General features: G+C 41.4%; 1 protein-coding gene across 1 annotated transcript in view; it reads left to right on the top strand.

Annotated features, from left to right (window-relative positions):
* LOC112234685 (glypican-4) overlaps nt 1-25122 on the top strand; it is a 95424-nt gene that overhangs the window by 52434 nt on the left and 17868 nt on the right. The window contains exon 2 of the mRNA XM_024402942.2: nt 2694-2852. Coding sequence (XP_024258710.1) covers nt 2694-2852 — 159 coding nt within the window. The remainder of the gene's footprint in view (nt 1-2693; nt 2853-25122) is intronic.

Genomic DNA, 25122 nt, shown 5'->3' with positions numbered 1-25122 from the left:
AATAGGTGGTGTCAGAGGAAAGCCCATAAAAGTCTCTGACTCCAGTCACCCAAGTATAGACAGTTTTCTCTGCTACCACATGGTAAGCGGTACCGGAGTGAAGAGTCTAGGACCAAAAGGCTCCTCAACAGCTTCTACCCCCAAGCCATAAGGCTTCTGAACAATTTAATATAATCGCCACCGGACAATTTACATGGAATCCCCCCTCTCTTTTTGTACTGCTACTCGTTGTTTATTATCTATGCATAGTCACTTCACCCCCACCTACATGTACAAATTACTTCAATTAACCTCTACCCCCACACACTGACTCGGTACCTGTGCCCCCTGTATATAGCCTCGTTATTCTTATTGTGTTACTTTTTATTATTACTTTTTATTTTAGTCTACTTGGTAAATATTTTCTTAACTCTTCTTGAACTGCGCTGTTGGTTAAGGGCTTGTAAGTAAACATTTCACTGTGAAGTCTACACTTGTTGTATTTGGCGCATGTGACAAATAAAGTTTGATTTGTGTGAAGCAGGGAGGCCTGGGACACCATATGTTAAATTCTATTACTGGGCTGCCCGTTTAAGGGAAGTTAGAGAATGGGTTGCTTACTGTGGAGTTAAAATAGAAAAATACATCTTTCTTGAGCATTATTCTATATTTTCTGCTGATTCACAAGGCACCTTATTCACTTAAAGATGTGGTAAGTCATGTCATAAGTTAGCAGATTCTTTACATACCAACAACATCTGCAAATTCCAATAAAACTACATCACATTTTACAGGTCACTTTCTTTTATTTGTCTAGTGCTGAGCGATTAAGTGCTTGAGGTATTAAAAAAGGATTAAATGTTTTACATGAAATGCATTATGCATTATGTATTGACAAAAAATGACATGGTAGTCCCACAAAATGTGTAAAAAGTCAAGGGGTGTAAATACTTTCTGAAGGCACTGTAATAAACATTTTGGGACCTTTGTGGACAGAATTCTTACTTTCTCAACTTTTAATTTCCTGGAAACAGAAGTAGGTTTGTTTTTTATATTGTGTAATTATGTGTTGTGTGTGAACTTTTTTTTTCGGTGGTTAGTGTGGGTTTGTATCTACAGTCGTGGCCAAAAGTTTTGAGAATGACACAAATTAATTTCCACAAAGTTTGCTGCTTCACTGTCTAGATATTTTCTGTCAGATGTTACTATGGAATAAGGAATTATAATTACAAGCATTTCATAAGTGTCAAATACTTTTATTGACAATTACATGAAGTTGATGCAAAGAGTCAATATTTGCAGTGTTGACCCTTCTTTTTCAAGACCCCTGCAATCCGACCTGGCATGCTGTCCGTTAACTTCTGGGCCACATCCTGATGGCAGCCCATTCTTGCAAAATCAATGCTTGGAGTTTGTCAGAATTTGTGAGTTGTTTTTGTTTGTCTACCAGCCTCTTGAGGATTGACCACAAGTTCTCAGTGGGATTAAGGCCTGGGAGGTTCCTAGCCATGGACCCAAAATATTGATGATTTATTCTCCGAGCCACTTGGAGCACCTTGCCATAAGGCAAACGTTATACCTATCATGCTGGAAAAGGCATTGTTCCTTACCAAACTGTTCCTGGATGGTTGGGAGAAGTTGCTCTCGGAGGATGTGTTGGTACCATTCTTTATTCATGGCTGTGTTCTTAGGAAAAATTGAGTGAGCCACTCCCTTGGCTGAGAAGCAACCCCACACATGAATGGTCTCGGGATGCTTTACTGTTGGCATGACAATGGACTGATGGTAGCGCTCACCTTGTCTTCTCCGGACAAGCTTTTTTCCAGATGCCCCAAACATTCGGAAAGGGGATTCATCAGAGAAAATGACTTTATCCCAGTCCTCAGCAGTCCAATCCCTGTACCTTTCGCAGAATATCAGTCTGTCCCTGATGTTTTTCCTGGAGAGAAGTGGCTTTTTTGCTGCCCTTCTTGACACCAGGCCATCATCAAAGTCTTCACCTCACTGTGTGTGCAGATGCACTCACACCTGCCTGTTGCCATTCCTGAGCAAGTTCTGTACTGGTGGTGCCCCGATCCCGCAGCTGAATCAACTTTAGGAGACGGTCCTGGCGCTAGCTGGACTTTCTTGTGCGCCATGAACCCTTCTTCACAACAATTGAACCGCTCTTCTTGATGTTCTTGATGATCCGATAAATGGTTGATTTAGGTGCAATCTTACTGGCAGCAATATCCTTGCCTGTGAAGCCCCTTTTGTGCAAAGCAATGATGACGGCACGTGTTTCATTGCAGGTAACCATGTTTGACAGAGGAAGAACAATGATTCCATGCACCACCCTCCTTTTGAAGTTTACAGTCTGTTATTCGAACTCAATCAGCATGACAGAGGGATCTCCAGCCTTGTCCTCATCAAATCTCGCATTTGTGTTAACGAGAGAATCACTGACATGTCAGTTGGTCCTTTTGTGGCAGGGCTGAAATGCAGTGGAAATGTTTTGGGGGGGATTAAGTTCAATTGCATGGCAAAGAAGGACTTTGCATTTAATTGCAATTCCATCTGATCACTCTTCATAACATTCTGGTTGCATACGCAAATTGCCATCATACCAACTGAGGCAGCAGACTTTGAAAATTAATATTTGTGTCATTCTCAACTTTTGTCCACAACTATATAGTGTGTAACAGGATTTTTTCTTCCCCTGTCTGTGCCTGTAGGAGCCCCCCTAAAGGTGTGTCCTCAGGGCTACTCATGCTGTACCCTGGAGATGGAGGAAAAGCTGAGCCAGCAGAGCCACTCAGACCTGAAGGCCCCGATCTCCCAGCTCAACTCCAACCTACAGAGCACCTTCAAACAGAGGCACAGCCAATTTGATCGTAAGGGAGAGATCGAGACACATGCCCACACACACACCTACCTTCCTACTGTATCAGTCCATTTATGTCCCACCTGCCTGTGCACTGGCTGCATGCAGCAAAGACACCCATTCTACATGTCTGTTGGCAATTCCACCTTTGTGTGTGTGTAAATATCCTGATCGGGTTTCCACTGCCTGCCCTATTGTGGGTGACATGGGAACATGTGACAATGCTGAGTCACTGACGAATGGAAACGGGACAATTTTGTATTTATTATGGATACAAGGTAGCAGCTAATCTTCCTGGGGTCCAGCAAAATTAAGGTAGTTATACAATTTTAAAAACATCACAGTACATTCACAGATTTCACAACAGTGTGCCCTCAGGCCCCTACTCCATCTCTTCCACATATCTACAGTACAGAATCCATGTATACTTCTGTGTGTAAGACTCCCGAGTGGCACAGCGATCTAAGGCACTCAGTGCTAGAGGTGTCATTACAGACCCTGGTTTGATTCCAGACTGTATCACAAGGGTTCAGGGTTTGGCCGGGGTAGGCCGTCATTGTAAATAAAAATATGTTCTAGTTAAATGAAGGTTAGATGAAAAACAACATTAAAAAAAGGAACGTCCTCTCACTGTCAACTGTGTTTATTTCCAGAAAACTTAGCTTAACCTGTAAATATTTGGATGAATATAAGATTTAACAACTGAGACATAAACTGAACAAGTTCCACAGACATGTGACTAACAGAAATTGAATAATGTGTCCCTGAACAAAGGGGGGGTCAAAATCAAAAGTAACAGTCAGTATCTGGTGTGGTCACCAGCTGCATTAAGTACTGCAGTGCATCTCCTCCTCATGGACTGCACCAGATTTGCCTGTTTTTGTTGTGAGATGTTACCCCACTCTTACACCAAGGCACCTGCAAGTTCCCTGACATTTCTGGGGGGAATTGGCCCTAGCCATCACCCTCCGATCCAGCAAATCCCAGACGTGCTCAATGGGATTGAGATCCGGGCTCTTCGCTGGCCATGGCAGAACACTGACATTCCTGTCTTGCAGGAAATCATGCACAGAACGAGCAGTATGGCTGGTGGCATTGTCATGCTGGTGGGTCATGTCAGGATGAGCCTGCAGGAAGGGTACCACATGAGGGAGGAGGATGTCTTCCCCATAACGCACAGCGTTGAGATTGCCTGCAATTACAACAAGCTCAGTCCCTCCAACCTCCAAATCGATTCCGCTTCAGAGTACAGGCCTCGGTGTAATGCTCATTCCTTTGACGATAAACGTGAATCCGACCATCACCCCTGGTGAGACAAAACCGCAACTCGTCAGTGAAGAGCAGTTTTTGCCAGTCCTGTCTGGTCCAGCGATGGTGGGTTTGTGCCCATAGGTGACGTTGTTGCCGGTGATGTCTGGTGAGGACCTGCCTTACAACAGGCCTACAAGCCCTCAGTCCAGCCTCTCTCAGCCTATTGCGGGCAGTCTGTGCACTGATGGAGGGATTGTGCGTTCCTGGTGTAACTCGGGAAGTTGTTGTTGCCACCCTGTACTTGTCCCTCAGGTGTGATGTTCGGATGTACCGATCCTGTGCAGGTGTTGTTACACGTGGTCTTCCACTGTGAGGGACGATCAGCTGTCTGTCCTGTCTCCCTGTAGTGCTGCCTTAGGCGACTCACAGTACGGACATTGCAATTTATTGCCTTGGCCACATCTGCAGTCTTCATGCCTCCTTGCAGCATGCCCAAGGCACGTTCACACAGATCAGCAGGGACCCTGGGCATCTTTCTTTTGGTGTTTTTCAGTCAGTAGAAAGGCCTCTTAGTGTCCTATGTTTTCATAACTGTGGCCTTAATTGCCTACCATCTGTAAGCTTTTAGTGTCTTAAAGACCGTTCTACAGGTGTATGTTCATTAATTGTTTATGGTTCATTGAACAAGCATGGGAAACAATGTTTAACCTCTCTGGGATATGTGGGACGCGTCCCACCTGGCCAAAAGCCAGGGAAAATGCAGAGCGCCAAATTCAAATAAATTACTATAAAAATCTAACTTTCATTAAATCACACATGCAAGATAGCAAATTAAAGCTACACTTGTTGTGAATCCAGCAAACATGTCAGATTTCAAAAAGGCTTTTCGGCGAAAGGAAACAATGCTATTATCTGAGGATAGCACCTCCGTAATAAAAAAGAGAGAAACCATATTTCAACCCTGCAGGCGCGACACAAAACGCAGAAATAAAAATATTATTCATGCCTTACCTTTGACGAGCTTCTTTTGTTGGCACTCCAATACGTCCCATAAACATCACAGATGGTCCTTTTTGTTCGATTTAATTCCAACGATATGTATCCAAAATGTCCATTTAATTTGGCACGTTTGATCCAGAAAAACACCGGTTCCAACTTGCTCAATGTGACTACAAAATATCTCAAAAGTTACCTGTAATCTTTGCCAAAATATTTCGAACTACTTTTGTAATACAACTTTAGGTATTTTTTAACGTAAATAATTGATCAAATTTAAGACGGGATGATCTGTGTTCAATACAGGAAGAAAACAAACTGAAGCTAGCTTTCTGGTCACGCGCCTCTATCTAACAGTACACTTAAAGTGACCTTCGTTCAAGATGTCCGTACTTCAATACACAAAGGAATAACCTCAACCAATTTCTAAAGACTGTTGACATCCAGTGGAAGCGATAGGAACTGCAAGAAGGTCCCTTAGAAATCTGGATGCCCAATGAAAACTCATTGAAAAGAGTGACCTAAAAAAATCAAATCTGAATGGTTAGTCCTCGGGGTTTCACCTGATAAATAAGTTCTGTTATACTCACAGACATGATTCAAGCAGTGTTTTCTATCCACATCTACTAATAATATGCATATCTTATCTTCTGGGGATGAGTAGCAGGCAGTTGAATTTGGGCATGCATTTCATCCGGACGTGAAAATACTGCCCCGTCACCAAGAAGTTAAACCCTTTACAAGGAAGATCTTTGAAGTTACTTGAATTTTTACGAATTATCTTTCAAAGACAGGGTCCCGAAAAAGGGACGTTTCTTTTTTTGCTGAGTTTATGTATGTGTATTTGTATGCATTCATGTTTAGATAGATATATCTATCACAGAAATATACATATTTATACACACACACATATATATATATATATATATATATATATATATATATATATATATATATATATATATATATATATATATATATATATATATATATATATATATATATATATATATATATATATATATATATATATATATATATATATACCACACTACAGGCTGATCCAACTTTGATGTAATGTCCTTAAAACAAGTCAAAATGAGGATCATATATATATATACACGTATATATGTATATACATATATACATATCTATATACATTTATACTTACACATATATATATATATAATATATAACAGTCATATATATATATATACTATATATACTAATTTTGAGTGTGACTCCAAATCCAGACCTCCATGGTTTGATACATTTGATTTCCATTGATCATTTTTGTGTGACTTTGTTGTCAGCACATTCAACTATGTAAAGAAAAAAGTATTTAATAAGAATATTTCATTCAGATCTAGGATGTGTTATTTTAGTGTTCCCTTTATTTTTTTGAGCAGTGTATACAACCATCACTCCTGTGTTCCATTGGCACGTTGTGTTAGCTAATTCAAGTTTATCATTTTAAAAGGCTAATTGATCATTAGAGATCCCTTTTGCAATTTTGCTAGCACAGTTGAAAACTGTTGTGCTGAATTAAAAAAGCAATAAAACTGTCCTTCTTTAGACTTGAGTATCTGGAGCATCAGCATTTGTGGGTTTGATTACAGGCTCAAAATGGCCAGAAACAAATACCTTTCTTCTGAAACTCGTCAGTCTATTCTTGTTCTGCGAAGTGAAGGCTTTTCCATACGAGAAATTGCCAAGAAAACTGAAGATCTCATACAACGCTCTGTACTACTCCCTTCACGGAACAGCGCAAACTGGCCCTAACCAGAATAGAAAGAGTGGGAGGCCCCGGTAAACTACTGAGCAAGAGGACAAGTACATTAAAGTGTCTAGTTTGAGAAACAGATGCCTCAAGTCCTCAACTGGCAGCTCCATTAAATAGTACTCGCAAAACACCAGTCTCAACATCAATAATGAAGAGGTGACTCCAGGATGCTGGCCTTGTAGACAGAGTTGCAAAAAAGAAGCCATATCTCAGACTGGCCAATGAAAGTTAAATATTTCAATGGGCAAAAGAACACAGATACTGGACAGAGGAACTCATGGAGTCTATTTAGTTAGGCATTGCCCACATTATTTTGACATATTCTAGAATGTCAAAATTGTGTGAATGTCAATGCATAATGCCACTTGAGTAGAGCTATATAAAAAAAAATTAAAAACTCAAGGTGGAAATGCATACTTTATTGCATACATTTAGAGTTTTTTTTTCTATAGGAGATTACAACAATTAAATATAAAATGTAGGTCCTTAAATTAATGTTAAGTGCTTAAAGTCATTGAAAGTACATTCATTTGATTTGTCAATGTCTGTATGATCCCTGTGTAGGCTACTTGCTCAGCCTGCAAATGAAAGATAAAATCACCTTCTATTGAAGTTATGCACGCATCATTCGCTTTCCTTACAGATCTTGACCCAGGGCCAGTATTATAATTTTTTTTGCCAGTAGCTTTCAGTTGGTATTGGTCCGATGTGCCACTGGAAAATGTACCTGAATGTCGAGCCCTGCTGTGCAGTGCGCATAGGGCCTATATGTCTACCACTTTCTGTAGCCATTAGCGATGCTAATAATAGCCTAATCGTTTTTGGGTATATGGAAAGGCAATTGAAAGGTATCTACGAAATAGCCTATGCCTACCTGGCATAATCGTTATTATTTGCTTCAATCCAGTTGCCATTTGTTTTGAAAACTCCATCACAAGTGTGCTACAGAAAAAAAACGCTTGCCAAACACAACTGTCTAGTTGGTACACACCTGATTTTTCACAGTCCTTAAAAATGGTGTATTTTAATCATTGTTGTGGACCCAGAACATCCAATTTAGTTTGTTTCTATTAAAAATGTGTTTTTGAGCAGAAACTTGAAAATACTGGGGGAAGTCAGCCCTCCCTGTTCCTTTATTTATTTTGTTTGGTATCGTTTAGGTATCAATGCTTTATTTATTTTCTTTGCAGAAAGAAAATATGTGACTCAACACCTGGATTCGGTCTTAGTTGGCAAAATGTGAAATGGTGTTTTTTACATTGGATAAAAGTAGAGACTCAGAGCTACAAATTGGAATGTCATACACTGCATTTGAGGAACAATGGTAATGTAATTCTGCTTTGAAAGTAAACTCACTTTTGAGAAAAAAGGCCTTTGAATGTTTTGGTGTCTAGTGAAGAGCTCTTTGTCTACACCGTTTCAGCATCGTTCACACTAGGGATGCACGATATATTGGTGAAAATATTGGAATCGGACGATATTATATAAAAATGTCAAGGCTGACTTGCATACCTAGTTGAAGTCGGAAGTTTTGGCAAGTCGGTTAGGGCATCTACTTTGTGCATGACACAAGTCATTTTTCCAACAATTGTTTACAGACAGATTATTTCACTTATAATTCTCTGTATCACAATTCCAGTGGGTCAGAAGTTCACATACACTAAGTGGACTGTGCCTTTAAACAGTTTGGAAAATTCCAGAAAATTATGTCATGGCTTTAGAAGCTTCTGAGAGGCTAAGTGACATCATTTGAGTCAATTGGGGGTATACCTGTGGATGTATTTCAAGGCCTTACCTTCAAACTCAGTGCCTCTTTGCTTGACATCATGGGAAAATCAAAATATATCAGCCAAGACCTCAGAAATAAATTGTAGACCTCCACAAGTGTGGGTCATCCTTGGAAGCAATTTCCAAACACCTGAATGTACCACGTTCATCTGTACAAACAATAGTACGCAAGTATAAACACCATGGGACCACGCAGCAATCATACCGCTCAGGAAGGAGATGTGTTCTGTCTCCTACAGATGAACATACTTTGGTGCAAAAAGTGCAAATCAATCCCAGAACAACAGCGAAGGACATTGTGAAGATGCTGGAGGAAACGGGTACAAACGTATCTATATCCACAGTAAAACGAGGCCTATATCGACAACCTGAATGGCCGCTCAGCAAGGAAGAAGCCACTGCTTCAAAACCACCATAAAAAAGCCAGACTACGGTTTGCAACTGCACATGGGGACAAAGATCGTACTTTTAGGAGAAATGTCCTCTGGTCTGATGAAACAAAAATGGAACTGTTTGGCCATAATGACCATCGTTATGTTTGGAGGAAAAAGGGGGAGGCTTGCAAGCCGAAGAACACCATCCCGACTGTGAAGCACAGGGGTGACAGCATCATGTTCTGGGGGAGCGTTGCTGCAGAAGGGACTGGTGCACTTCACAAAATAGATGGCATCATGAGGTGGGAAAATTATGTGGATATATTGGAAGCAACATCTCAAGACATCATTCAGGAAGTTAAAGCTAGGTCGCAAATGGGTGTTCCAAATGGACATTGACCCCAAGCATACTTCCAAAGTTGTGGTAAAATGGCTTAAGGATAACAAAGTCAAGGTATTGGAGTGGCCATCACAAAGCCCTGACCTCAATCCCATAGAAAATGTATGGGAACCTGACTCAGTTACACCAGCTCTGTCAGGAGGAATGGGCCAAAATGCACCCAACTTATTTTGGGAAGCTTGTGGAAGACTACCCGAAATGCTTGACCCAAGTTAAACAATTTGAAGGCAATGCTACCAAATTCGAATTGAGTGCATGTGAACTTCTGACCCACTGGGAATGTGATGAAATAATTAAAAGCTGAAATAAATTATTCTCTCTACTGTTATTCTGACCTTTCACATTCTTAAAATAAATTGGTGATCCTAACTGACTTAAGACAGGGAATATTTACTAGGATTAAATGTCAGGAATTGTGAAGATTGTGAGTTTAAATGTATTTGGCTGAGGTGTATATAAACTTCCGGCTTCAACTGTATATAATGACGTAATGACGCCACGTAACATTTTGCGCTACACATGCAACACAGCATTCCTAACCTAGCCCACAATGTCTGTGTGGGTAGAGGAGGCATGTCACATATTCATTTGAAAGATGAAGAACATTTCAGCGAGACTACTCAAATGCGAAATCCATTAACACCAAGATAATAGAATTCATTGCCCTTGACAATCAACTGTTCTCTGTATGGTCGAGCACCGGTACACACTACCAGGTGCGCTATTTTTCAGATGTTCCCTTACCGGAGTTATACAGTAATGGCATCACTGCTATTAGCTTCATGACATACTATGGAATGCCGTTTGGGTCTTTGCGTGTCAAAAAACACACACTTCAATTAACACTATTTGACAATAACACTATTTGACATGTTAAATAGGCTTTTAATTTGACACGTCAAATAACAGTTCTATTATAGAATGTTGTGTGTTCTGAATTTGCACGTGCAAGCCAAGAGCCACCACTACTATCAGTAGCACTGTCAAAGCTGTACAAACAAGTCTGCAAACACCGGCCACGCATTATTTGTTCGACCGCAACTTCTGGGGTAGCTAGCTAGCTTTAGCTTGTTAGCTAGCTAGCACCAAAACAACCAGCCTGAGAACAATGACCAGTACAAACTGCAGTCATTTACATTATTCTTAGCAATGATTTAGGCATCCTTCTGAGAAAGTATTAGCTCGGGTTGCAATTTGTTGTTTGCCTATTTTTAATTGAACTTCAGTTCATGAAAATAAATAGCTCACCATCTACTTAACTCTGTTGTCCAAATCTAACGTTATAAGCAGCCATCTAGCTTCATCTGGCTAGTGAGGCTCAACCGGACCGGGTTATGTTTTGTGAAACTAGCCACAATAAGGATTAGGCACAATAGTGGAATTTGCAGTTTAACTCTTTGAAAGTGATGCAGAAGGTTACAATTGGTGGAATCACGCCATATTTAAACTATATAATGTGAAACAAGGTTGGAATTTGAAGCAATGAAATGGGGTATCAGTCTACTTGGTGACACCCACAGAACTGTGAAGAGTTTACGCAAATATTAGCATTGTAGCTCTTATTCTGTGACTGTGACTGTGTGAAATCACCTCCCCAGTCAGCCTACTGTGTGTATTTATATTCATATTGCACTGTAAAGGATTGGGGATCAATGCAATCGGGTATCAGTCTACTCAATACACAAGCTATTGTCTCCTCAGAGTTATCACACATCATAACATCCACTCAGTATTGTTTTTCCTCTGGAATAGTGTTCAATACACACAGGTTGACAAATGTGGCTCAATTCACAGTTGTTTCAGAGTCCCGCAATAAGTGCTACGACGCTAATGTTCTCTGGGTGTCACTGAGTACACTGATACCCCATGTCATTGATTCACAAGTTAAATAAGTATGCCCCCAATGAAATTGTGAAGTATAATACCTCCAGTGTGATTTCAACAGATTTGTCCATTTTATAAATTAGTTTTTTGTTGATTTTATTTAACTACATTCCAACCTCGTTTAGCGTGATCTATTCAATTATGGCATAATTATACTATTTGTATTCATTTGCATTACGGTCATTGACATACTTTTCATTTGAAGGCTAACTTGAAAGTCCACTTTTGTGACTTATCCTTATTGTGGCTAGCTTCACATAGATGTGTCCGACCACCATTAATCAAATAAGAACTGTCTTATAAATTAGGCTTATTTTAGATGGCTCCCAGCTATATAGTTATCTAGCTAACTATAGCTACTGAAATAGGTTGTCGTTTTGCTATGTTTTTGTGGAAGAGCATTGTTTGCATCCATGAGCTAGCTAGGTTTTTTTTATGACAAGCACTGTAGGTGTGCGTGACAACTTTACCAGCATCATAGCATACGAATCAATGAATCGATGTGACATATGAAATACGAGTGATAGTGTAATCAATGTGTAATAAAATAACTATGTCAACAATTAATGAACGCTTTCGGTAATTATGTGACGTGCAGTCATATTTAGGTCCTGATTAGTCAACAAGCTTATTTGACACGTCAAATAGTGTTATTTGATGTGTATATATTTTTTGACACGCAAAGACTCAAACGGCGTTCCATAGAAATCCTGGTTGAGAATGACACGACTGAACAAATGAACAACGAAACAGCACAGCAAGTAAGTGAAAGAAATACGTTTTGATTATGTTTTACTGGTAATGGAGACATACGTACATGCCAACAAAGTAACTTTTTTGGTCAGTGTGTGTGTGTAACCTTTATTTAACTAGGCAAGTCATGTAAGAACAAATTTTTATTTATGACGGCCTACTCCAGCCAAACCTGGACGACGCTGGGCCAATTGTGCGCCGCCCTATGGGATTCCCAATCACGGTCGGATGTGATACAGCCTGGATTCGAACCAGGGACTGTAGACGCCTCTTGCACTGAGATGCAGTGCCTTAGACCGCTGTGTCCGTGTGTTAACTATTTAACTGTACTAGAATGCTTAAAAGGCCGAAAAAAATGTTAAATATCGGTTATAGTTTTTTTTTTGGCAAGGAAAATATCGGATATCGGTATTGGCCAAAAATGTCATATCAGTAGTTCACACCCTCTTAGGCTTTAGCCCCACCCATCTTGTTTCGCTCTCGGAGTGCAGACTTGACGCTCTGGCCAATGATTTGTTTACCTCTTGATAACATGAAAACAGCCTAACCAGCTCTGCTGTGGCAACAATTTTATTACGTTGTTTTGCAGACGTTTACTGACACCAGACATATTCACCCGGTGTTGAACACACATTACGTAATGTTAGCTAACGAGCCAGCTAGCTAGCGTTATAGCTAGTTAACCTTTCTGGCGCAGGCGTTCCGCTAGCGACCCACCTCGACAATGTCCGGTGAAATTGCAGAGCGCCAAATTCAAAATAAAATAAATGCAATTTTAAACATTCATGATAATACAAGTATCATACATTATTCTTTAGCTTAGAATCTTGGCAATCTAACCGCATCGTCAGATTTCAAAAAGGCTTTATGGCGAAAGCACAACATTCGATTATCTGAGGTCAGCGCCCCACAACAGCATATTATCCAAACAAGCACAGGCGTTACAAAATCCCATATAGTAACAAAATAAGTCATTTACCTTTGAAGATATTCCTCTGACCACAATCACACGAGTCCCAGGAACAATGGAATAATGTTGTTTTTGTTCGATAAATTCCTTATTTATATCCCAAATAGTCCATTTAGTAGACGTCATTGAGTTCAGTAATCCACCTGTTCAGAATACAGACAAAGGAGTTCCAAAAGTTACCAGTAAAATGTGTCTATTTTCAATAGGAAAGGAAAATAACGCAGCTCGCTCCCTCGGTCATGCGCGCAATGAAACTCCCTGAGGATAAACAACTATTCCTCGTTCGTTTTTCAGAATACAAGACTGAAACATGTATAAAGACTGAAATCTAGTGGAAGCCATAGGAACTGCAATTTGGGAGGCGGAAGTCTTTGTTTTCAATAGCTTAGCCATTGAATTGGCTGGCAGGTCAACAGAAAAAAAGCTTGAGTTTTTGCCTGCCAAATCACTTATGTTATACTCACAGACATGTTTTCTATCCAATACCACCATGCATATTCTAACTTCTGGGCCTGAGTATCAGGTAGTTTACTTTGGGCACTTCAGTCATCCAAACTTCCAAATACTGCCCCCTATCCCTAACAAGTTTTAATCAACAATGAACGAAGTGCCAACAATGCCTAACATTAGGCTCTAACTAGAAAAGCAAACAGCTCTGGGAAATGAATAATAACATTCACTAAAGAGCCAACCAGCTAATGTTAGCTAGCTAACACTTTTTGGTTAGCTCCTAGCACTGTGGTGTTGTTGGCACTGTTCATTGTTGTTTAACTGGCTAACATTAGCTGGCTGGCTCGTTAGCTAACGTTATGTGACGTGTGTGAACTTACTTTGTTTACCAAACTAGGTTCATTGTTTGCCTACCTAGCTAGCTATGTCTTAAGCTTAAGTGTGCGGTTAGCTAGCTAGTTAATGTTAGCTGGCTGGCTCCCTAGCTGACGTTATTATTTGTATCCCAGAGCCATTTGCTTTTCTATTTAGAGCCTAATGTTAGCTAGCTAACATTGAACCTCGTTGGTTAGCTCCCAGGACTGTGGCATTGTTGGCACTGTTCATTTGTTGTTTAACTAGATAACGTTAGCTGCCTGGCTCGTTAGCTAACGTTACGTGATGTGTGTACGACAACCGTTGAATATGGCTTTGTCATTAAACGTCTGCAAAAAAGCATAATGAAATTGTTGCCAGCAGAGCTGGTTAGACTGTTTTCATGTTATCCATAGGTAAACAAACCATCGGCCGGAGCCTCAAGTGTGCGCTCTGAACGCTCCGAAAGCGAAACGAGATGGGTGGGGCTAAAGCTTAAGATGGTGTGAACAATGCTGAATGGGTGTAAACAAAAGAGCTCTTCACTAGATACCAAAACATTCAAATGCGTTTTTCTCACAAGTGAGTTTACAAGTTTATCAACATTCAAAGCAGAATTACTTTCCCATTGTTCCTCAAATGCAGTGTATGATATACCATTTTGTAGCTCTGAGTCTCTACTTTTATCCAATGTAAAATATTATTGCTTTAGAAGACCAAATCCAGGTGGAGAGTCACATATGGCACTTTGAAATCTGCAATAAATTCATTTTGTACTTTATTTTAACAAGTTTTTCCTATGCTGTTACAGTAAATATATCCAAATCAATGAAAGGGCATGCTAATTTAAAAGATGGCTTGTCATTATTAGCCTGGTTCTTTATGGAATGCAGGCACGTTATGGGACACAGGCCAGGTCATGATCCATTATAATTGTTTGTATATAAAACATAAAAAAATGGTGCAACCACAATATGTGCCGGTGCCATGAACTGAAAAGGTTGGTGCCATGAACTGAAAAGGTTGGTGCCATGAACTGAAAAGGTTGGTGCCATGAACTGAAAAGGTTGGTGCCATGAACTGAAAAGGTTGGTGCCATGAACTGAAAAGGTTGGTGCCATGAACTGAAAAGGTTGGTGCCATGAACTGAAAAGGTTGGTGCCATCAACTGAAAATGTTGGTGCCATCAACTGAAAAAGTTGGTGTAGAACCCTGCTCTCCCTTTTGTCCTTTGTTATGACTCATTGCTAGCACTCTTTCTCCTCACTTAATTTGTTGTACTGCTGCCCATTCGCTCTCGTATGTTCTTTGTCTGGGTGTGCAGGTTGGCTTGTCTCTCAGAACGGTTAGATGTGGGATACCTTTACAAAAGCCATGCTGTGCTATCCTCCACCTGAGCCATTAGACCACTCTCTCACTGGATAGTGACCAGCTCCGGTTGCTCTCTCCCATTATTTCCCCAATTCTCACATTGAGACGACCAGAAGCAGGCTCATTGTATTTACAGTGGCTGAAGGTAATGATGATGTGACAGTGGCTAATGGCTCATCTGTTGCTGGGCAAGTTAAATACACACACAGCCTTATGTGTATGCATAGACACACATACACATACTAACGAAATTGGGATCGTTAATAAAAACATAATAAAGGGAAAAATAACAATTAAACAAATAGCTGACGCAACAATGCTGAAACCGGAGCTCTCTCTCGCTCGTTCCCTTCCTCTCGCTCTCTCCCTCCCTCCTTGCTCGCTCTCTCACCCCTCCCACTCTCACGCTCCCTCTCTCATTCCCCTCCCTTTCTCTTTCTCACACCCTCTCCCTAACTCGCTCTCTCTCTCTTCCCCCTCCCTCCCTCCCCACTCCTTCTCTTGATATCTCTTCCCCTCCCTCTCTCCCACGCTCACTCTTTATCCGCTCTCCCTTGTGTTCTCTCTATCCCCTCCCTCCCTCGCGCTCTCTCAATCGCTTGTCCTCTCTCTCTATTTCCCTCTCTGTGGCTCCCCATCCCTCACTCTTTAGCTCTACCTTGCTCACTCGTTCTCTCCCCCTTCCTCTCATTCCTCTCTCACCCTCTCCCCCTGTTGCTCTCTCTCTCCCTCTCCCCTCTCTCTTGATCTATCTCCCCCTCCCTCTCTCTCGCGCTCTCTCCCTACCTCTGACTCGTGCTCTCTTCCCTCTGTCTCTCTTGATTTCTCAGTTCAGTTCAATTTCAATTTAAGGGCTTTATTGGCATGGGAAACATGTTTACATTGCCAAAGCAAGTGAAAAAGATAATAAACAAAAGTGAAAAACAATTTTACAGTACAGTAAACATTACACTCACAAAAGTTCTACAAATAAAATATATTTCTCACTCGCTCTCGTTCACCCTCTTCCTCCCTTGTGCTATTTTTTTTTATCTCCCTCCCTCTCCCCCTCTCTTTTCTCTCCCCATGCAAAGACTAATTGGCACAAATAGGGTGCAATTACTGCCTGGGCTGGGACATGGATTAGTGGGGTGGAAGGGAAGGTGTGATGTCCAGTTGTCTTTATAGGATGAAGGGGAGGGAGGCTTGCAAAGGGGATTGGTCAGCTCCTCTGTTTAGGTGATGAATTGGGCCCAACATCAGTGTTTCATACTTCAGGGACAGCAGGAGGAACATATGGAAATAGCAACAAAGCAAGTCACTGAGGAATAAGAAAGCCCTACTTCACAGAGGAAGGACAACATTCTTCCAAGCTCTCTTTGTCTAACAAGATTCTTGCTGTCAGGATCTATAGTCAGATTCTCAAACAAACATACACACATATAGGCTAAGTGTCTATACTGCCTCATACGTCCTTAGTGTTTCCCTACACACTATGCTCTCTCTCTCCTGTAACCTTTCACCCACATTTTCCTTAACCAGTGGCTGAGCAACAGGGATGTTTTTTGATGGAAAACTGTAAGGGAGTGTGTGTAAGCTGCTCCATGGCCTAGCTGATGGCTGACTGCTGGCTGTTGTCATAAACCGTTTTCAATGATGAAGCAAGACGCCTGTGTAATGCTGCTTTCATACTAGAGGCCTTGACTTCAGCCTGAGAAAACCACTCCACTCTAATCGATCTTTAAAAAGTACCAGAAGTTACAACTAGAAGGGAGTTTTGTGCTACCTTGTGCTACCTTCCTCAGTAGCAAATACATCTTTGCCAGGGAGAATCTATTGGCTGTGAAGTGGTGGTACTGGTACCCCTTTGTATATTGCCAAGTTATTGTTACTCATTGTGTCTTTTAATACATTCTAAACTATATTAATTTGGGGACAGGTCCAAACACATGAAACATTCATGGACATTTAGCTAGCTTGCTTGCTGTTGCTTACTAGCTAGCTAGCTACTTTTTCCTGGGATATAAACATTGGGTTGTTATTTTACCTGAAATGCACAAGTTACTTTTTTTCTGTGTCTTTGTAGAATTTGGACCCATTTTGAGTCACACAAAATTGTGTGTTCTCTACTCCAAAAATTAATCCACAGATAAAAGGGTTAGTTAGTTTCTAGTAATCTCTCCTCCAGTCTAATTCTTCTGTGGACTTTATATGGCAGTTGGCAACCAACTTAAACTGAGGTCCACACTCCAGTCAATCTTTCAATCACCCATGTGGGTATATGCTCCTAAAAACCAATGAGGAGATGGGAGAGGCGGAACTTGCAGCACATCACAAATAGAACCAAGTTCTATTTTAACGCCTGGCTACGCAGACGCTCGTTGACACGCGGGAGCAGTTTGGATGAAATTATTGAATAAAATGTATGTGTACATTTATTTTGCAACGCTGGCGGTGTGGTCAGCATGTTAGTCCACACCTGCTGTTTACGAAGCATGTTACTAATAAAATGTAGATATGACTTGGCTGCATAGTACGGCTGCATAGAATGGAGGAGGTGTAAGAAGACAACTGATAGGGCCTGTCCTACCCTCTACCAACTCCTACTCCACCTCCCATCATGTCTTCTTTCACAGACTTTAAACTTGTGGCAGAATAACCTTCTTTTGTTTTAATCTCTGTCAATGGAGCGTGGAGCTTGGTGCCCTCTCTCCTGTCTTTGTGTGGGGGTGTGTGGCCATGCTGGGAGGTAAATGGAAGGGATGCAGTGTTTCTGGTATCCTTGGCGACACAGCAGGGATTTGGAGTAAAAAAACAAGCTCTCAATTTAAACGGCACCAAGCCACCTCCACCCTGTTTATCTTTTTAGTGTGCCAGAATTGTGGTGGAATTGACAGCGCCGAATCAAATCACATTTTATTTGTCACGTGCACCGAATACAATAGGTGTAGACCTTACAGTGAAATGCTTACTTACAAGCCTTTAACCAACAATGCAGTTTAGTGATGCACCGATGACATTTTTGTCCCATACCGATATCTGATATTTTCCTTGCCAAAAAAACTATACCGATATCCGATATTTAACATTTTAACGACCTTTTAAGCATTCTAGTACAGTTAAATACTTAGACCACTGCGTCCATGTGTGTGTGTTAAGGCATTGCATCTCAGTGCAAGAGACGTCACTGCAGTCCCTGGTTTGAATCCAGGCTGTATCACATCCGGCCGTGATTTGGAGTCCCATAGGGCGGCGCACAATTGGCCCAGCGTCATCCGGGTTTGTCTGGCTTAGGCTGTCATAGTTAAGAACAAAATCTTATTTACAAACTTACCTAGTTAAATAAAGGTTATACACACACACACACACACAATGAACAAAAAGTTATTTTGTTGGCATTTACATGTCCCCATTACCGGTAAAACATCATCAAAATCTATTTCTTTCACTTACTTGCTGTGCTGTTTCGTTTCATTCTCAACCAGGATTGCTATGGAACACCATTTGGGTCTTTGCGTGTCAAGAAAGATACATGTCAAATAACACTTTGATGTGTCAAATAAGTTTGTTGACCAATCAGGACCTGAATATGACTGCTCGTCACATAATAATTGAATGAGTTCATACATTTTTTACATAGTGTAATCAATGTGTAATAACTCACTCGTATTTCATATGTCACAACGATTCATCAAATAAATCAAATCATCCAATTTTATTTGTCACATACACATGGTTAGCAGATGTTATTGCGAGTGTAGCGAAATGCTTGTGCTTCTTCTGGTTCCGACAATACAGTAATAACCAACAAGTAATCTAACTAACAATTCCAAAACTACTGTCTTATACACACAAGTGTAGGGGGATAAAGAATATGTACATAAAGATATATGAATGAGTGATGGTACAGAGCGGCATAGGCAAGATACAGTAGATGGTATCGAGTACAGTATATACATATGAGATGAGTATGTAAACAAAGTGGCAGAGTTAAAGTGGCTAGTGATACATGTATTACATAAAGATGCAGTAGATGATATAGAGTACAGTATATACGTATACATATGAGATGAATAATGTAGGGTATGTAAACATTATATTAGGTAGCATTGTTTAAAGTGGCTAGTGATATATTTTACATCATTTCCCATCAATTCCCATTATTAAAGTGGCTGGAGTTGAGTCAGTGTTTCGGCAGCAGCCACTCAATGTTAGTGGTGGCTGTTTAACAGTCTGATGGCCTTGAGATAGAAGCTGTTTTTCAGTCTCTCGGTCCCAGCATTGATGCACCTGTACTGACCTCACCTTCTGGATGATAGCGGGGTGAACAGGCAGTGGCTCGGGTGGTTGTTGGGTCTCGACCCCGCCCTGTGCAACTGGACTTCCTGACGGGCCGCCCCCAGGTGGTGAGGGTAGGCAACAACATCTCCACCCCGCTGATCCTCAACACTGGGGCCCCACAAGGGTGCGTTCTGAGCCTTCTCCTGTACTCCCTGTTCACCCACGACTGTGTGGCCACGCACGCCTCCAACTCAATCATCAAGTTTGCGGACGACACAACAGTGGTAGGCTTGATTACCAACAATGACGAGACGGCCTACAGGGAGGAGGTGAGGGCCCTCGGAGTGTGGTGTCAGGAAAATAACCTCACACTCAACGTCAACAAAACTAAGGAGATGATTGTGGACTTCAGAAAACAGCAGAGGGAACACCCCCCTATCCATATCGATGGAACAGTAGTGGAGAGGGTAGCAAGTTTTAAGTTCCTCGGCATACACATCACAGACAAACTGAATTGGTCCACTCACACAGACCGCATCGTGAAGAAGGCGCAGCAGCGCCTCTTCAACCTCAGGAGGCTGAAGAAATTCGGCTTGTCACCAAAAGCACTCACAAACTTCTACAGATGCACAATCGAGAGCATCCTGGCGGGCTGTATCACCGCCTGGTACGGCAACTGCTCCGCCCACAACCGTAAGGCTCTCCAGAGGGTAGTGAGGTCTGCACAACGCATCACCGGGGGCAAACTACCTGCCCTCCAGGACACCTACACCACCCGATGTTACAGGAAGGCCATAAAGATCATCAAGGACATCAACCACCCGAGCCACTGCCTGTTCACCCCGCTATCATCCAGAAGGCGAGGTCAGTACAGGTGCATCAAAGCTGGGACCGAGAGACTGAAAAACAGCTTCTATCTCAAGGCCTTCAGACTGTTAAACAGCCACCACTAACATTGAGTGGCTGCTGCCAACACACTGACACTGACACTGACTCAACTCCAGCCACTTTAATAATGGGAATTGATGGGAAATGATGTAAATATATCACTAGCCACTTTAAACAATGCTACCTTATATAATGTTACTTACCCTACATTATTAATCTCATATGCATACGTATATACTGTACTCTATCATCGACTGCATCCTTATGTAATACATGTATCACTAGCCACTTTAACTATGCTACTTTGTTTACATACTCATCTCATATGTATATACTGTACTCGATACCATCTACTGTATCTTGCCTATGCTGCTCTGTACCATCACTCATTCATATATCCTTATGTACATATTCTTTATCCCCTTACACTGTGTATAAGACAGTAGTTTTGGAATTGTTAGTTAGATAACTTGTTGGTTATTACTGCATTGTCGGAACTAGAAGCACAAGCATTTCGCTACACTCGCATTAACATCTGCTAACCATGTGTATGTGACAAATAAAATTTGATTTGATTTGTTGTCCTTGATGATCTTTATGGCCTTCCTGTGACATCGGGTGGTGTAGGTGTCTTGGAGGGCAGGTAGTTTGCCCCCGGTGATGCGTTGTGCAGACCTCACTACCCTCTGGAGAGCCTTACGGTTGTGGGCGGAGCAGTTGCCGTACCAGGCGGTAATACAGCCCGCCAGGATTCATCGATACGTATGCTATGATGCTGGTAAAGGTGCTAACTCATGGAGGCAAACAATGTTCTTCCCTAAAAACATAGCAAAACGACAACCTATTTCAGTAGCTATAGTTCGCTAGCTAAATGTATAGCTAGGTGTCATCTAAAATAACCCTAATTTATAAGACAGTTCTTATTTGGTGGTCGGACCCATCTATGTGAAACTAGCCACAATAAGGATAAGCCACAATAGTGGACTTTGCAGTTAGCCTTCAAATTAAAAGTATGTCATTGACAGCGACGCAAATGAATACAAATAGTATAATTATGCCGTAATTGAGTAATCATGCTAAACGGGGTTGGATTGTTATTTAAAATCAACGAAAGACTATAATTTGTTAATTTGACAAGATGTTGAAATCACACTAGATGTATTATACTGTAGCATTGCATTGGGGGCATACTTATTTCACTGTACAGCCTTACCTATGGATTGTGGCTCAGTCTACTCAGTGACATATACACACACATATATATATATATATATATGCGTGTGTGTGTGTATATATGTGTATATATGTGTATATATACAGTGGGGCAAAAAAAGTATTTATTCAGCCACCAATTGTGCAAGTTCTCCCACTTAAAAAGATGAGAGGCCTATAATTTTCATCATAGGTACACTTCAACTATGACAGACAAAATGAGGGAAAAAAATCCAGAAAATCACATTGTAGGATTTTTAATTAATTTATTTGCAAATTATGGTGGAAAAATAAGTATTTGGTCACCTACAAACAAGCAAGATTTCTGGCTCTCACTGGCCTGTAACTTCTTCTTTAAGAGGCTCCTCTGTCCTCCACTCATTACCTGTATTAATGGCACCGGTTTGAACTTGTTATCAGTATAAAAGACACCTGTCCACAACCTCAAACAGTCACACTCCAAACTCCACTATGGCCAAGACCAAAGAGCTGTCAAAGGACATCAGAAACAAAAGTGTAGACCTGCACCAGGCTGGGAAGACTGAATCTGCAATAGGTAAGCAGCTTGGTTTGAAGAAATCAACTGTGGGAGCAATTATTAGGAAATGGAAGACATACAAGACCACTGATAATCTCCCTCGATCTTGGGTTCCACGCAAAATCTCACCCCGAAGTGTCAAAATGATCACAAGGACGGTGAGCAAAAATCCCAGAACCACACGGGGGGACCTAGTGAATGACCTGCAGAGAGCTGGGACCAAAGTAACAAAGCCTACCATCAGTAACACACTACGCCGCCAGGGACTCAAATCCTGCAGTGCCAGACGTGTCCCCCTGCTTAAGCCAGTACATATCCAGACCCGTCTGAAGTTTGCTAGAGAGCATTTGGATGATCCAGAAGAAGATTGGGAGAATGTCATATGGTCAGATGAAACTAAAATATACATTTTTGGTAAAAACTAAACTCGTTGTGTTTGGAGGACAAAGAATGCTGAGTTGCATCCAAAGAACACCATACAGTGCCTTGCGAAAGTATTCGGCCCCCTTGAACTTTGCGACCTTTTGCCACATTTCAGGCTTCAAACATAAAGATATAAAACTGTATTTTTTTGTGAAGAATCAACAACAAGCGGGACACAATCATGAAGTGGAACGACATTTATTGGATATTTCAAACTTTTTTAACAAATCAAAAACTGAAAAATTGGGCGTGCAAAATTATTCAGCCCCCTTAAGTTAATACTTTGTAGCGCCACCTTTTGCTGCGATTACAGCTGTAAGTCGCTTGGGGTATGTCTCTATCGGTTTTGCACATCGAGAGACTGAAATTTTTCCCATTCCTCCTTGCAAAACAGCTCGAGCTCAGTGAGGTTGGATGGAGAGCATTTGTGAACAGCAGTTTTCAGTTCTTTCCACAGATTCTCGATTGGATTCAGGTCTGGACTTTGACTTGGCCATTCTAACACCTGGATATGTTTATTTTTGAACCATTCCATTGTAGATTTTGCTTTATGTTTTGGATCATTGTCTTGATGGAAGACAAATCTCCGTCCCAGTCTCAGGTCTTTTGCAGACTCCATCAGGTTTTCTTCCAGAATGGTCCTGTATTTGGCTCCATCCATCTTCCCATCAATTTTAACCATCTTCCCTGTCCCCGCTGAAGAAAAGCAGGCCCAAACCATGATGCTGCCACCACCATGTTTGACAGTGGGGATGGTGTTCAGGGTGATGAGCTGTGTTGCTTTTACGCCAAACATAACGTTTTGCATTGTTGCCAAAAATTTCTATTTTGGTTTCATCTGACCAGAGCACCTTCTTCCACATGTTTGGTGTGTCTCCCAGGTGGCTTGTGGCAAACTTTAAACGACACTTTTTATGGATATCTTTAAGAAATGGCTTTCTTCTTGCCACTCTTCCATAAAGGCCAGATTTGTGCAATATACGACTGATTGTTGTCCTATGGACAGAGTCTCCCACCTCAGCTGTAGATCTCTGCAGTTCATCCAGAGTGATCATGGGCATCTTGGCTGCATCTCTGATCAGTCTTCTCCTTGTATGAGCTGAAAGTTTAGAGGGACGGCCAGGTCTTGGTAGATTTGCAGTGGTCTGATATTCCTTCCGTTTCAATATTATCGCTTGCACAGTGCTCCTTGGGATGTTTAAAGCTTGGGAAATCTTTTTGTATCCAAATCCGGCTTTAAACTTCTTCACAACAGTATCTCGGACCTGCCTGGTGTGTTCCTTGTTCTTCATGATGCTCTCTGCGCTTTTAACGGACCTCTGAGACTATCACAGTGCAGGTGCATTTATACAGAGTCTTGATTACACACAGGTGGATTGTATTTATCATCATTAGTCATTTAGGTCAACATTGGATCATTCAGAGATCCTCACTGAACTTCTGGAGAGAGTTTGCTGCACTGAGAGTAAAGGGGCTGAATAATTTTGCACGCCCAATTTTTCAGTTTTTGATTTGTTAAAGTTTGAAATATCCAATAAATGTCGTTCCACTTCATGATTGTGTCCCACTTGTTGTTGATTCTTCACAAAAAAATACAGTTTTATATCTTTATGTTTGAAGCCTGAAATGTGGCAAAAGGTTGCAAAGTTCAAGGGGGCCGAATACTTTCGCAAGGCACTGTACCTACTGTGAAGCATGGGGGTGGAAACATCATGCTTTGGGGCTGTTTTTCTGCAAAGGTAACAGGACGACTGATCCGTGTAAAGGAAAGAATGAATGGGGTCATGTATCGTGAGATTTTGAGTGAAAACCTCCTTCCATCAGCAAGGGCATTGAAGATGAAACGTGGCTGGGTCTTTCAGCATGACAATGATCCCAAACACACCGCCCAGGCAACGAAGGAGTGGCTTCGTAAGAAGCATTTCAAGGTCCTGGAGTGGCCTAGCCAGTCTCCAGACCTGAACCCAATAGAAAATCTTTGGAGTGAGCTGAAAGTCCGTGTGTGTGTGTGTGTGTGTGTGTGTGTGTGTGTGTGTGTGTGTGTGTGTATATATATTTATATATATTACAAGAAAAGGTCAAAAATAACAAATAATTAAAGACCAGCAGTAAAGTAACAGTCTTGAGGTTATATACAGGGGGTACCTGTACAGAGTCTGTGTGCTGTTTTGGGTCACAGGTTAGTCGAGGTAATTTAGGTAATATGTACATGTAGGTCAAGTTAGTGACTATGTATAGATAATAACCAGAGAGTAGCATCAGCATAAAAGAGGGGGGAGGACAATGCAAATCGTCTGGGTAGCCATTTGATTAGCTTTTCAGGAGCCTTATGGTTTGGGAAGCTGTAGAAGTTAAGAAGCCTTTTGGACCTAGACTTGGCGTGCCGGTACGGTATCAGAGAGAATAGTCTATGACTTGGGTGGCTGGAGTCTTTGACAATTTTTAAGGCCTTCCTCTGACACCACCCTGACATAGAGGTCCTGGGTGGCTGGAAGCTTCACCCCAGTGATGTACTGGGCCGTACGCACTACCCTCTGTAGTTCCTTGCAGTCGGAGGCCGAGGTGTTGCCATACTACCAGGCAGT

Source organism: Oncorhynchus tshawytscha, linkage group LG03 (genome assembly GCF_018296145.1).
Source record: "Oncorhynchus tshawytscha isolate Ot180627B linkage group LG03, Otsh_v2.0, whole genome shotgun sequence".
NCBI lineage: Eukaryota > Metazoa > Chordata > Actinopteri > Salmoniformes > Salmonidae > Oncorhynchus > Oncorhynchus tshawytscha.
This window is presented reverse-complemented; position numbering and strand designations above follow the sequence as displayed.